The 16,218-nt window shown below is 46.2% G+C and overlaps 1 protein-coding gene across 1 annotated transcript in view; it reads right to left on the reverse strand.

Annotated features, from left to right (window-relative positions):
• The window catches only part of LOC124047738 (netrin receptor DCC-like), a 434,005-nt gene that overhangs the window by 126,271 nt on the left and 291,516 nt on the right, over positions 1-16,218 (reverse strand). Inside the window, exons 6-7 of the mRNA XM_046368043.1 lie at positions 12,027-12,181; positions 11,559-11,679 (exon numbers count right to left, since the gene is read on the reverse strand). Coding sequence (XP_046223999.1) covers positions 11,559-11,679; positions 12,027-12,181 — 276 coding nt within the window. The remainder of the gene's footprint in view (positions 1-11,558; positions 11,680-12,026; positions 12,182-16,218) is intronic.

The raw sequence follows: 16,218 nt of genomic DNA on the forward strand, positions 1-16,218 counted from the left end.
TCTCTCTCTCCCTCACTCTCTTCCCCTCTCTCTCATCCCTCTCCCCCTTCTCACCATTCCTCTCCATCTCTCTCTCCCTCCCCCTCTCCCCTCTCTCTCGTCCCTCTATTGCTCTCTCTATATATCTATTACAGTTTCTCTCCCCTCTCTCTGTCAAGTGCCTGTGTTGGATCTGTTGGAGTGTGACAGGCAGCTCAGCCTCTAGCAGACATACCAGCGTTTACAATGCAGCTGTCGGCACGGGTGGAAGAGAGGGACGAGAAGGAGAGAGACGAGAGAGAGACGAGAGAGAGAGACGAGAGAGAGATACAGAGAGATACAGAGAGAGAGAGAGAGATACAGAGAGAGAGAGAGAGAGACAAGAGAGAGAGACAAGAGAGAGATACAGAGAGATACAGAGAGATACAGAGAGACGAGAGAGAGAGAGAGAGAGAGAGAGAGAGAGAGAGAGAGAGAGAGAGAGAGAGAGAGAGAGAGAGAGAGAGAGAGAGAGAGAGAGACAGAGAAAGAGAGAGAGAGACAGAGAGAGAGAGAGAGAGATACAGAGAGTGTGTGTGATTGCTTGTGCACATTTGTTTGTGCACATTTGTTGTCTTGGCTAGTCTTGGGGTAGCTTGTCTAGTATTGGGTAGTTTGGGTAGTCTTGGCTAGTCTTGGGTAGTCTAGGGTAGTCTTGGGTAGCTTTAGTATTCTTGGGTAGATTGTGTAGTCTAGGGTAGATTGCATAGTCTTGGGTAACTTGGGTAGTCTTGGGTAGTCTTGAGTAGCTACGGTCATCTTGGAAGTCTTGGGTAGTCCTGGGTAGCTTGGGTAGTCTTGGGTAGCTCATTAATCTTGGGTAGCTGGGTAGTCTTGGGGAGTCTTGGGTAGCTTGGGATGTCTTGGGTAGCTTGGGTAGCTTGTGTAGTCTTGCGTAGTCTTGAATGGCTTGGTAGTCTTGGGTAGCTTGGTTGTCTTGGATAGTCTTGGGTAGCTTGGTAGTCTTGGGTAGCTTGGTAGTCTTGCGTAGTCTTGGGTAGTATTGGGTAGCTTGGTAGTCTTTGGTAGCTTGGGTAGTCTTGGGTAGTCTTTGATAGCTTGGTAGTCTTGGGTAGCTTGGTAGTATTGGGTAGTATTGGGTAGTCTTGGTAGTATTGGGTAGTGTTGGGTAGTCTCGGGTAGTCTTGGGTAGCTTGGTAGTCTTGGGTAATCTTGGGTAGCTTGGTAGTCTTGGGTAGTCTTGGGTAGCTTGGTAGTCTTGTGTTGTCTTGGGTATAATGTGTTGTCTTGGGTAGAATGTGTTGTCTTGGGTAGAATGTTTTGTCTTGGGTAGTCTTGTGTTGTCTTGGGTAGAATGTGTTGTTTTGGGTAGAATGTGTTGTCTTGGGTAGAATGTTTTGTCTTGGGTAGAATGTTTTGTCTTGGGAAGAATGTGTTGTCTTGGGTAGTCTTGGGTAGCTTGGTAGTCTTGTGTTGTCTTGGGTAGAATGTGTTGTCTTGGGTAGCTTGATAGTCTTGTGTTGTCTTGGGTAGAATGTGTTGTCTTGGGTAGCTTGGTAGTCTTGGGTAGTCTTGGGTAGCTTGGTAGTCTTGTGTTGTCTTGGGTAGAATGTGTTGTCTTGGGTAGAATGTGTTGTCTTGGGTAGAATGTGTTGTCTTGGGTAGAATGTGTTGTCTTATGTAGAATGTTTTGTCTTGGGTAGAATGTGTTGTCTTGGGTAGAATGTGTTGTCTTGGGTAGAATGTGTTGTCTTGGGTAGAATGTCTTGGGTAGAATGTGTTGTCTTGGGTAGAATGTGTTGTCTTGGGTAGAATGTGTTGTCTTGGGTAGAATGTGTTGTCTTGGGTAGAATGTGTTGTCTTGGGTAGAATGTGTTGTCTTGGGTAGAATGTGTTGTCTTGGGTAGAATGTGTTGTCTTGGGTAGAATGTGTTGTCTTGGGTAGAATGTTTTGTCTTGGGTAGAATGTGTTGTCTTGGGTAGAATGTGTTGTCTTATGTAGAATGTTTTGTCTTGGGTAGAATGTGTTGTCTTGGGTAGAATGTGTTGTCTTGGGTAGAATGTGTTGTCTTGGGTAGAATGTGTTGTCTTGGGTAGAATGTGTTGTCTTGGGTAGAATGTGTTGTCTTGGGTAGAATGTGTTGTCTTGGGTAGAATGTGTTGTCTTGGGTAGAATGTGTTGTCTTGGGTAGAATGTGTTGTCTTGGGTAGAATGTGTTGTCTTGGGTAGAATGTGTTGTCTTGGGTAGAATGTGTTGTCTTGGGTAGAATGTGTTGTCTTGGGTAGAATGTGTTGTCTTGGGTAGAATGTGTTCTCTCTTTACAGCTTTGTTATGTTCCGCCAGAACAGATCAAAACTACAACAACCCGAGAGTCCAGATATCTACTCTGTTCTACTACAACAACCCGAGAGTCCAGATATCTACTCTGTTCTACTACAACAACCCGACAGTCCAGATATCTACTCTGTTCTACTACAATAATGAATGAACTGCCAGATATCTACTCTGTTCTACTACAATAATGAATGAAGTGCCAGATATATACTCTGTTCTACTACAATAATGAATGAAGTGCCAGATATCTACTCTGTTCTACTACAATAATGAATGAACTGCCAGATATCTACTCTGTTCTACTACAATAATGAATGAAGTGCCAGATATCTACTCTGTTCTACTACAATAATGAATGAACTGCCACATATCTACTCTGTTCTACTACAATAATGAATGAAGTGCCAGATATATACTCTGTTCTACTGCAATAATGAATGAACTGCCAGATATCTACTCTGTTCTACTACAATAATGAATGAACTGCCAGATATATACTCTGTTCTACTGCAATAATGAATGAAGTGCCAGATATCTACTCTGTTCTACTACAATAATGAATGAAGTGCCAGATATCTACTCTGTTCCACTACAATAATGAATGAACTGCCAGATATCTACTCTGTTCCACTACATTAATGAATGAAGTGCCAGATATCTACTCTGTTCCACTACAATAATGAATGAACTGCCAGATATCTACTCTGTTCCACTACAATAATGAATGAAGTGCCAAATATCTACTCTGTTCCACTACAATAATGAATGAACTGCCAGATATCTACTCTGTTCCACTACAATAATGAATGAAGTGCCAGATATCTACTCTGTTCTACTACAATAATGAATGAAGTGCCAGATATCTACTCTGTTCTACTACAATAATGAATGAACTGTCAGATATATACTCTGTTAAATCTACTCGTCATACGATACCAAGACATTATCAGTATGATTACAAATACACTTTACAATCAATTTTTTAAATAAAAATACTAAATCCAATCACGTCTCTATTGTTGAAAAGACTGGTTCGGCCGCACAGTAACTTGATAGATAGAGACTATGTCCCAAATGGCATATAGAGTTCCCTGTTCCAAAGTAGTGCACTAGGGAACATGGGACAAAGTAGTGCACTAGGGAACATGGGACAAAGTAGTGCACTAGGGAACATGGGACAAAGTAGTGCACTAGGGAACATGGGACAAAGTAGTGCACTGGGGAACATGGGACAAAGTAGTGCACTAGGGAACATGGGACAAAGTAGTGCACTAGGGAACGTGGGACAAAGTGGTGCACTAGGGAACATGGGACAAAGTGGTGCACTAGGGAACATGGGACAAAGTAGTGCACTAGGGAACATGGGACAAAGTAGTGCACTAGGGAACATGGGACAAAGTAGTGCACTAGGGAACATGGGACAAAGTAGTGCACTAGGGAACATGGGACAAAGTGGTGCACTAGGGAACATGGGACAAAGTAGTGCACTAGGGAACATGGGACAAAGTAATGCACTAGGGAACGTGGGACAAAGTGGTGCACTAGGGAACATGGGACAAAGTGGTGCACTAGGGACCATGGGACAAAGTAGTGCACTAGGGAACATGGGACAAAGTAGTGCACTAGGGAACGTGGGACAAAGTGGTGCACTAGGGAACATGGGACAAAGTGGTGCACTAGGGACCATGGGACAAAGTAGTGCACTAGGGAACGTGGGACAAAGTAGTGCACTAGGGAACGTGGGACAAAGTAGTGCACTAGGGAACGTGGGACAAAGTCGTGCACTAGGGAACATGGGACAAAGTGGTGCACTAGGGACCATAGGACAAAGTAGTGCACTAGGGAACATGGGACAAAGTAGTGCACTAGGGAACGTGGGACAAAGTAGTGCACTAGGGAACGTGGGACAAAGTCGTGCACTAGGGAACGTGGGACAAAGTAGTGCACTAGGGAACGTGGGACAAAGTAGTGCACTAGGGAACGTGGGACAAAGTAGTGCACTAGGGAACATGGGACAAAGTAGTGCACTAGGGAACATGGGACAAAGTAGTGCACTAGGGAACATGGGACAAAGTAGTGCACTAGGGAACATGGGACAAAGTGGTGCACTAGGGAACATGGGACAAAGTAGTGCACTAGGGAACATGGGACAAAGTAGTGCACTAGGGAACATGGGACAAAGTAGTGCACTAGGGAACATGGGACAAAGTAGTGCACTAGGGAACATGGGACAAAGTAGTGCACTAGGGAACATGGGACAAAGTGGTGCACTAGGGAACATGGGACAAAGTAGTACACTAGGGAACATGGGACAAAGTAGTGCACTAGGGAACATGGGACAAAGTAGTGCACTAGGGAACATGGGACAAAGTAGTGCACTAGGGAACATGGGACAAAGTAGTGCACTAGGGAACATGGGACAAAGTAGTGCACTAGGGAACATGGGACAAAGTGGTGCACTAGGGAACATGGGACAAAGTAGTGCACTAGGGAACATGGGACAAAGTGGTGCACTAGGGAACATGGGACAAAGTAGTGCACTAGGGAACATGGGACAAAGTAGTGCACTAGGGAACATGGGACAAAGTAGTGCACTAGGGAACATGGGGCAAAGTAGTGCACTAGGGAACATGGGACAAAGTAGTGCACTAGGGAACATGGGACAAAGTAGTGCACTAGGGAACGTGGAACAAAGTAGTGCACTAGGGAACGTGGGACAAAGTAGTGCACTAGGGAACGTGGGACAAAGTAGTGCACTAGGGAAAGTGGGACAAAGTAGTGCACTAGGGAATATGGGACAAAGTAGTGCACTAGGGAATATGGGACAAAGTAGTGCACTAGGGAATATGGGACAAAGTAGTGCACTAGGGAACGTGGGACAAAGTAGTGCACTAGGGAACATGGGACAAAGTAGTGCACTAGGGAACATGGGACAAAGTAGTGCACCTAGGGAATATGGGACAAAGTAGTGCACTAGGGAACATGATGCCTTGTAGGACAAAGCCAGAGGCTGATGCTAGGAAGAGAACGAGGGAGGCTACTATTGTGTAATATGGACCCGAGGAGAGCAGATTGCCTATGGGCGAGTCGGCCTTTCGGGAGACTTTTTGAGATGACATCAAATATTGTCTGTTGTGGATGGACATGTGGATGGACATGTGGATGGACATGTGGCTGGACATGTGGATGGACATGTAGATGGACATGTAGATGGACATGTGGCTGGACATGTGGATGGACATGTGGATGGACATGTGGTTGGAGGGTGAAGCCTCCAACATTAACATTATTGATCTGTAGTTGTTTACTGAACATTATTGATCTGTGGTGGTTTACTGAACATTATTGATCTGTGGTGGTTTACTGAACATTATTGATCTGTAGTGGTTTACTGAACATTATTGATCTGTAGTGGTTTACTGAACATTATTGATCTGTAGTTGTTTACTGAACATTATTGATCTGTAGTTGTTTACTGAACATTATTGATCTGTGGTGGTTTACTGAACATTATTGATCTGTAGTGGTTTACTGAACATTATTGATCTGTAGTTGTTTACTGAACATTATTGATCTGTAGTTGTTTACTGAACATTATTGATCTGTAGTTGTTTACTGAACATTATTGATCTGTAGTTGTTTACTGAACATTATTGATCTGTGGTGGTTTACTGAACATTATTGATCTGTAGTGGTTTACTGAACATTATTGATCTGTAGTTGTTTACTGAACATTATTGATCTGTAGTTGTTTACTGAACATTATTGATCTGTGGTGGTTTACTCAACATTATTGATCTGTAGTGGTTTACTGAACATTAATGATCTGTGGTGAGACTGGCTCAATTCCCTAAATTTTATGAATGAAACCCAACACACTGGTTCTGTCTGCTACTCACACACTCTCTCACCGTCTCACCGTCTCACCGTTCTCTCTCTTGCCTTTCCATTTAACCCCGATACAATTAACACCATGTGTGGATCACATCGACACAATCAACACTCTGAAGAATGAGAGGTCCACCAATCTTCAATCTCAAGGACCTCCCTCTCTGTATCACTCTGAAGAATGAGAGGTCCACCAATCTCCAATCTCAAGGACCTCCCTCTCTGTATCACTCTGAAGAATGAGAGGTCCACCAATCTCCAATCTCAAGGACCTCCCTCTCTGTATCACTCTGAAGAATGAGAGGTCCACCAATCTCCAATCTCAAGGACCTCCCTCTCTGTATCGCTCTGAAGAATGAGAGGTCCACCACCTCCTGTGTGTCCATCAAGGACCTCCCTCTCTGTATCGCTACCAATGAAGCCTGTTACATAGTTCTATTTCCCTATACTGGGTGAGACATGAGGGGGAGGGGGGGGTTACTGGGTGAGACATGAGGGGGGGTTACTGGGTGAGACATGAGGGGAGGGTTGGATGAGTGTGGGGGGGGTGCTGGGGTTACTGGGTGAGACATGAGGGGGAGGGTCGGGTGTGTGGGGGGAGGGGGTGCTGGGGTTACTGGGTGAGACATGAGGGGAGGGTCGGGTGTGTGGGGAGGGGGGGTTACTGGGTGAGACATGAGGGGGAGGGTCGGGTGTGTGGGGGAGGGGGTTACTGGGTGAGACATGAGGGGAGGGTCGGGTGTGTGGGGGAGGGGGGTTACTGGGTGAGACATGAGGGGAGGGTCGGGTGTGTGGGGGAGGGGGGTTACTGGGTGAGACATGAGGGGAGGATCGGGTGTGTGGGGGAGGGGGGGGTTACTGGGTGAGACATGAGGGGAGGGTCGGGTGTGTGGGGGAGGGGGGTTACTGGGTGAGACATGAGGGGAGGGTTGGGTGTGTGGGGGAGGGGGGGTTACTGGGTGAGACATGAGGGAGGGGGGTTACTGGGTGAGACATGAGGGAGGGGGGTTACTGGGTGAGACATGAGGGAGGGGGGTTACTGGGTGACAGGAGCCAGGAGAGACTTGAGGTGTTGATATGAGAAGGTGAGGAGGAGGAGGAGGGGAAGGGGGTTCTGAGGTAACAGAATGCTTGGCATCACCAGGGCCTACTCGAGGGTAATCCTCCCCTCACCTGATCCCTCGGGTTCATGGTAGCAGCTGACTGGCTGATGGAGCATGCTGTGGACCATGGCGGGGGAGGGTGGGGGGGGTGTTGTTTGCCAGGGGTTTCCGTGGCGACAGTAACTGGGGGTTTCTGACTCCAACTGCCAGTCTGGCTTCGTCTAGCTGCTGTGATTGTTTCCCGTTCATTGGGTGGTCAAAAGACCGTGAGTTTCTCAGTCATCTGCTGTTACCGCTGTCCTCAGCTAAGGCCCAGGGGGGGGGGGGGGGCTCGCGTTGTTGGAGCAGTGATTCAACAAAGGGAATGAAAAGGAAAACAGGGAAGTTTCTCTCCTCTAGGATCATCTACAGGTTTCAGATTAAGACTGTGTCATTGTCGGAGTCCCAACGGGGACATTCTTCTTAATTGGTAACACTTTTCCTTCCTGTTGAAATACTTCCTGAATGAAACATTCCTCGTTAGATGGATGGAAACGTCTACAGCTCAGTGATTTCCTTCCTGTTGAAATACTTCCTGAATGAAGCATTCCTCGTTAGATGGATGGAAACGTCTACAGCTCAGTGATTTGACAGTGATTAAAGAATAACTTTGTACGACAAGAGAGGGATGAGTGAAAGGCTAAATGAACTCCTGGGCCGTAACAGAGCCTTCAGCAGGGTGAAACTCTCACACCCCTGCATTTGCTGAAAAAGAGACATAAAACCCCTAGCCATGTCGGGCCATATAGTCCCATTAAACCTGATAAACCCCCAGCACAGCCATACAGGGCGTTATGGTCCCATTAAACCTGATAAAACCCTCAGCACAGCCATACAGGGCGTTATGGTCCCATTAAACCTGATAAAACCCTCAGCACAGCCATACAGGGCGTTATGGTCCCATTAAACCTGATAAACCCCCAGCACAGCCATACAGGGCGTTATGGTCCCATTAAACCTGATAAAACCCCCAGCACAGCCATACAGGGCGTTATGGTCCCATTAAACCTGATAAACCCCCAGCACAGCCATACAGGGCGTTATGGTCCCATTAAACCTGATAAACCCCCAGCACAGCCATACAGGGCGTTATGGTCCCATTAAACCTGATAAAACCCCCAGCAAGGAGGGAACGGGGCTCTGTATCTAATACAAGGAGGGAACGGGGCTCTGTATCTAAGACAAGGAGGGAACAGGGCTCTGTATCTCAGACAAGGAGGGAACGGGGCTATGTATCTAAGACAGGAAGGTAACGGGGCTCTGTATCTAAGACAAGGAGGGAACGGGACTATGTATCTAAGACAAGGAGGGAACGCGGTTCTGTATCTAAGACAAGGAGGGAACGGGACTCTGTATCTAAGACAAGGAGGGAACGGGACTCTGTATCTAAGACAAGGAGGGAACGGGGCTCTGTATCTAAGACAAGGAGGGAACGGGGCTCTGTATCTAAGACAAGGAGGGAACGGGGCTCTGTATCTAAGACAAGGGGGGAACGGGACTCTGTATCTAAGACAAGGAGGGAACGGGGCTCTGTATCTAAGACAAGGAGGGAACGGGACTCTGTATCTAAGACAAGGAGGGAACGGGGCTCTGTATCTACTACAAGGAGGGAACGGGGCTCTGTATCTACGATAAGAAAGGAAGGGGACTCTGTATCTAAGACAAGGAGGGAACGGGACTCTGTATCTAAGACAAGGAGGGAACGGGGCTCTGTATCTAAGACAAGGAGGGAACGGGGCTCTGTATCTAAGACAAGGAGGGAACGGGGCTCTGTATCTAAGACAAGGAGGGAACGGGGCTCTGTATCTAAGACAAGGAGGGAACGGGGCTCTGTATCTAAGACAAGGAGGGAACGGGCTCTGTATCTAAGACAAGGAGGGAACGGGGCTCTGTATCTAAGACAAGGAGGGAACGGGGCTCTGTATCTAAGACAAGGAGGGAACGGGGCTCTGTATCTACGACAAGGAGGGAACGGGGCTCTGTATCTAAGACAAGGAGGGAACGGGGCTCTGTACCTACAACAGGAAGAGAACAGGGTGGCACAGCATGGTGATGTGTGTGTGTCAAGGGACAGGACAGCATGTACTATTACTGAACTTCAAATCCCAGCGCAGGGAGATGCTACACTCTAAAATGACACCAATCTGGATAGCTGTAATTCTCCTAAGTCAAAGCAGGATTTAGAAGAGGGATATGGGTTAGGGGGAGGGACGATTTAGCCTCATATTGACAGTAGGGGACAGATGTACCAACATCTCCTTTTTCTTGGACATAAAGTATAGTGTACACATCAATGGACCCGAGATTCCCGAGAACATGGATCAGACCCAGGATGCCGACCAGAGTCCGAATATACCCAAACAGATAGGAGTTGAGCAGCTAGTAGTTTAACAGCTAGGAGTTTAACAGCTAGGAGTTGAACAGATGGGAGTTGAACAGCTAGGAGTTTAACAGCTAGGAGTTGAACAGACTGGAGTTGAACAGCTAGGAGTTTAACAGCTAGGAGTTTAACAGCTAGGAGTTGAACAGACTGGAGTTGAACAGACGGGAGTTGAACAGACTGGAGTTGAACAGACTGGAGTTGAACAGACGGGAGTTGAACAGCTAGGAGTTTAACAGCTAGGAGTTTAACAGCTAGGAGTTGAACAGACTGGAGTTGAACAGACGGGAGTTGAACAGATGGGAGTTTAACAGCTAGAAGTTTAACAGCTAGGAGTTGAATAGATGTGAGTTGAATAGATGGGAGTTGAACAGATGGGAGTTGAATAGATGGGAGTTGAACAGACGGGAGTTGAATAGATGGGAGTTGAACAGACGGGAGTTGAACAGACGGGAGTTGAACAGACAGGAGTTGACTAGACGGGAGTGACCCAACTCTGACTTTGACTCAAAACATCATTTCACACATGCTAATTTTTCCCTTCTCCGTTGAGTAACAACTTTGCGTGTGAATGTCAAAATAAATCAACAACATCCCTGAGTCATTGCTGCAGCCTCCCACTGACCTTTCTATGTCTACGGGCCAGACGGAGACGCTGTGTCACAGAGAAACAAGCCTTCGGTGCCCATATTAGGACATCCTTTGAATCACAAAGAGTTGGTGTCACATTGACTCCAGGCTGGCAAGGGTGAGGAGGAGGAGGAATGGAGGACTGAAGGGTGAGGAGGGGAGGGGGAGGAGGAGGAATGGAGGGGTGGAGGGTGAGGAGGAGGAGGAATGGAGGAGTGGAGGGCGAGGAGGAGGAGGAATGGAGGAGTGAAGGGTGAGGAAGAGGAGGGTGAGGAGGAGGGATGGAGGAGTGGAGGGTGAGGAAGAGGAGGAGGGATGGAGGAGTGGGGGTGAGGAGGAGGAGTGAAGTGTGAAGAGGAAGAGGAATGGAGGAGTGAAGGGTGAGGAGGAGGAGGGTGAGGAGGAGGGATGGAGGAGTGGAGGGTGAGGAAGAGGAGGAGGGATGGAGGAGTGGGGGGTGAGGAGGGAGGGTGAGGAAGAGGGATGGAGGAGTGGAGGGTGGGGAAGAGGAGGAGGGGAGGGTGAGGAGGGGAGGGTGAGGAGGAGGGATGGAGGAGTGGAGGGTGAGGAAGAGAGTTGGAGGAGTGAAGGGTGAGGAAGAGGAAGAGGGATGGAGGAGGGGAGGGTGAGGAAGGGAGGGTGAGGAGGGGAGTGTGAGGAAGAGGGATGGAGGAGGGGAGGTTGAGGAGGGGAGGGTGAGGAAGGGAGGGAGGGTGAGGAAAGGTTGGTGTGTGTTGGTGTGTGTTGGTGTGTGTTGCTGTGTGTCGGTGTGTGTTGGTGTGTTGGGGTGTATTGGTGTGTGTTGGTGTGTTGGTGTGTTAAGTGGAGCTGAGCCACAGAGAAAGGCATTAAGCTAAGCGAGAGAGAGAGTTGGAGCTGAGACATACACAGAGAGAGAGAGAGAGAGAGAGAGATGGAGATGAAGCTGAGACACACACAGAGAGAGAGACAGATGGAGCTGAGACACACACACACATAGAGAGAGAGATGGAGAGAGAGAGAGAGGGAGAGAGAGAGAGAGAGAGAGAGAGAGAGAGAGAGAGAGAGAGAGAGAGAGAGAGAGAGAGAGAGAGAGAGAGAGAGAGAGAGAGAGAGAAAGAGAGATGCAGCACAGAGAGAGACATTAAGCTGAGACACAGAGAGAGACGTTGAGCTGAGACACAGAGAAAAGTTTAGCTTGGCCTGGTTAGGGCTGTCTCTTACCTGACTCTCTCAGTATGAGCTGGGCCATAGCCTGGGCGTTCCCTGCTTCGTTCTCAGCCACACACTGATAGAAACCTTCATCTGACTTCACCAGACCAAGGATCTGGAGGTTACTGCCATCCTAGAGACGCAGGCTTAACACTTAGAATGCTATTTGATTGTTCAATGTACATGATGAACGTAGAATGTGAAGTTTTGTCTTCTGCTAAACAACAACCGCTCCACAAGACAATCAGTACCGACACAGAAAAATGATATTATATACGGTTGTGGTTACTATATATTACCATACCATACCATTACCACACACACACACACACACACACACACACACACACACACACACACACACACACACACACACACACACACACACACACACACACACACACACACACACACACACACACACACACACACACACACACACACACACACACACACAGTCCTTTGGTTTGTTTAACTCACAACGATCTGGAAGTAGTCACTGGGGATGACCTCCTCTCCGTTCTTCATCCAACGCACCGTGGGAGGAGGGTTTCCCGTTACAGCACACTCCAGCTCCATGTCCGTACTCTCATAGGCATACGTGTTGGTGGGGTAGTTCAGGAACTGGGGTGGCACTGTAGAGAGAGAGGGAGACAGGGTTAGGGTTAGACATACGTATTGGTGTGGTAGTTCAGGAACTGGGGTGGCACTGTAGAGAGAGGGAGACAGGGTTAGGGTTAGACATACGTATTGGTGTGGTAGTTCAGGAACTGGGGTGGTACTGTAGAGAGAGATGGGAGAGGGTTGGGGGTTAGGTATAAATGTAGATGTAGGTGTAGGCTTAGATTTATGTGTATGGTTATTGGTTAGGGTTGGGGTTATTTCAGGAACTGTAGAGAGAGAGAGATACAGGGTTAGTGTTAGGGTCAGGGTTGGGGTCAGGGTTGAGTTTAGGGTTGGGGTCAGGGTTAGGGTTGGGGTCAGGGTTGGGGTCAGGGTTAGGGTTGGGGTCAGGGTTAGGGTTGGGGTCAGGGTTGGGGTCAGGGTTGAGTTTAGGGTTGGGGTCAGGGTTAGGGTTGGGGTCAGGGTTAGGGTTGGGGTCAGGGTTAGGGTTGGGGTCAGGGTTAGGGTTGGGGTCAGGGTTAGGGTTGGGGTCAGGGTTAGGGTTGGGGTCAGGGTTAGGGTTGGGGTCAGGGTTAGGGTTGGGGTCAGGGTTACGGGAACAGAATACAGAAGAAGATGAAGTCAGTAACAGAATAATCAGGGGAAAAAAAGGTGGATGACAGCTTGGAAACAAGTATCAGAGGATGACAGCTTGGAAACAAGTATCAATGGATGACAGCTTGGAAACAAGTATCAATGGATGACAGCTTGGGAACAAGTATCAATAAATGACAGCTTGGTAACAAGTATCAATGGATGACAGCTTGGGAACAAGTATCAATGGATGACAGCTTGGTAACAAGTATCAATAAATGACAGCTTGGTAACAAGTATCAATGGATGACAGCTTGGGAACAAGTATCAATAAATGACAGCTTGGTAACAAGTATCAATGGATGACAGCTTGGGAACAAGTATCAATGGATGACAGCTTGGGAACAAGTATCAGAGGATGACAGCTTGGGAACAAGTATCAGAGGATGACAGCTTGGGAACAAGTATCATAGGATGACAGCTTGGAAACAAGTATCAATAAATGACAGCTTGGTAACAAGTATCAATGGATGACAGCTTGGGAACAAGTATCAGAGGATGACAGCTTGGGAACAAGTATCAGAGGATGACAGCTTGGAAACAAGTATCAATAAATGACAGCTTGGTAACAAGTATCAATGGATGACAGCTTGGAAACAAGTATCAATAAATGACAGCTTGGTAACAAGTATCAATGGATGACAGCTTGGAAACAAGTATCAATAAATGACAGCTTGGTAACAAGTATCAATGGATGACAGCTTGGGAACAAGTATCAGAGGATGACAGCTTGGGAACAAGTATCAGAGGATGACAGCTTGGTAACAAGTATCAATGGATGACAGCTTGGTAACAAGTATCAGAGGATGACAGCTTGGGAACAAGTATCATAGGATGACAGCTTGGTAACAAGTATCATAGGATGACAGCTTGGTAAATAGTATCAGAGGATGACAGCTTGGGAACAAGTATCAGAGGATGACAGCTTGGTAACAAGTATCAGTGGATGACATCTTGGTAACAAGTATCAATGGATGACAGCTTGGGAACAAGTATCAGATGATGACAGCTTGGTAACAAGTATCAATGGATGACAGCTTGGGAACAAGTATCAATAAATGACAGCTTGGGAACAAGTATCAGAGGATGACAGCTTGGGAACAAGTATCAGAGGATGACAGCTTGGGAACAAGTATCAATGGATGACAGCTTGGGAACAAGTATCAATGGATGACAGCTTGGGAACAAGTATCAGAGGATGACAGCTTGGTAACAAGTATCAATGGATGACAGCTTGGAAACAAGTATCAATGGATGACAGCTTGGGAACAAGTATCAATAAATGACAGCTTGGTAACAAGTATCAATGGATGACAGCTTGGGAACAAGTATCAATGGATGACAGCTTGGTAACAAGTATCAATAAATGACAGCTTGGTAACAAGTATCAATGGATGACAGCTTGGGAACAAGTATCAATGGATGACAGCTTGGGAACAAGTATCAGAGGATGACAGCTTGGGAACAAGTATCAGAGGATGACAGCTTGGTAACAAGTATCAATGGATGACAGCTTGGTAACAAGTATCAGAGGATGACAGCTTGGGAACAAGTATCATAGGATGACAGCTTGGTAACAAGTATCATAGGATGACAGCTTGGTAAATAGTATCAGAGGATGACAGCTTGGGAACAAGTATCAGAGGATGACAGCTTGGTAACAAGTATCAGTGGATGACAGCTTGGTAACAAGTATCAATGGATGACAGCTTGGGAACAAGTATCAGATGATGACAGCTTGGTAACAAGTATCAATGGATGACAGCTTGGGAACAAGTATCAATAAATGACAGCTTGGGAACAAGTATCAGAGGATGACAGCTTGGGAACAAGTATCAGAGGATGACAGCTTGGGAACAAGTATCAATGGATGACAGCTTGGGAACAAGTATCAATGGATGACAGCTTGGTAACAAGTATCAGAGGATGACAGCTTGGGAACAAGTATCAATGGATGACAGCTTGGGAACAAGTATCAATGGATGACAGCTTGGGAACAAGTATCAGGGGATGACAGCTTGGGAACAAGTATCAATGGATGACAGCTTGGGAACAAGTATCAGAGGATGACAGCTTGGTAACAAGAATCAGAGGATGACAGCTTGGGAACAAGTATCAGGGGATGACAGAATTTTCTTCATATTACAGTGCTATGACTACTTCTCCATTCAGTGTCTAGTTGTCACTACTACACATGTAGGATCTTAATTTGATGCCTGTGTGCTAGAACAGGAAAATAATCAGCCAAAAACAAGGAACGTGAATTATTATGTACAAGGAGACAGAGTGAACAAGTAATTCTGCCTCTGATCAAACCAGGGTCTGTAGTGACTCCTCTAGCACTGAGATGCAGTGTCTTAGACCGCTGAACCAGGGTCTGTAGTGACTCCTCTAAAACTGAGACAGTCAGACTTCCTCAGACTCACTATGACAGTCAGTCTTCCTCAGACTCACTATGACAGTCAGTCTTCCTCAGACTCACTATGACAGTCAGTCTTCCTCAGACTCACTATGACAGTCAGACTTCCTCAGACTCACTATGACAGTCAGACTTCCTCAGACTCACTATGACAGACTTCCTCAGACACACTATGACAGTCTTCCTCAGACACACTATGACAGTGAGACATGTTATGATGCTACCACCCGTTTCTCCAACAGACACATCTGTCTCTGAGGGATGAAAACGTGTCAACAAACAGATAACCATAGAACAACAATGTGATGTGAATAAGCACTGAGTTCCTCTGAATCACTGGTACAACCACATCTGGCAGATCGGGAACAAGCCGGGGATATTAGTAAGAAGAAAAATACATTTTAAAACAGAATAATAAGTAGTCGGCAGCTGCAAAATGTATAAAATGTTAAACCTACTATACAGAATAAACCTGCTAAATCTACTATACAGAATAAACCTGATCTACTATACAGAATAAACCTGATCTACTATACAGAATAAACCTGATCTACTATACAGAATAAACCTGCTAAATCTACTATACAGAATTAACCTGCTAAATCTACTATACAGAATAAACCTGATCTACTATACAGAATAAACCTGTTAAATCTACTATACAGAATAAACCTGATCTACTATACAGAATAAACCTGATCTACTATACAGAATAAACCTGATCTACTATACAGAATAAACCTGTTAAATCTACTATACAGAATAAACCTGATCTACTATACAGAATAAACCTGTTAAATCTACTATACAGAATAAACCTGATCTACTATACAGAATAAACCTGATCTACTATACAGAATAAACCTGCTAAATCTACTATACAGAATAAACCTGTTAAATCTACTATACAGAATAAACCTGATCTACTATACAGAATAAACCTGATCTACTATACAGAATAAACCTGATCTACTATACAGAATAAACCTGATCTAC

The sequence above is a fragment of the Oncorhynchus gorbuscha genome, linkage group LG11 (genome assembly GCF_021184085.1).
Source record: "Oncorhynchus gorbuscha isolate QuinsamMale2020 ecotype Even-year linkage group LG11, OgorEven_v1.0, whole genome shotgun sequence".
Taxonomy (NCBI): Eukaryota; Metazoa; Chordata; class Actinopteri; order Salmoniformes; family Salmonidae; genus Oncorhynchus; species Oncorhynchus gorbuscha.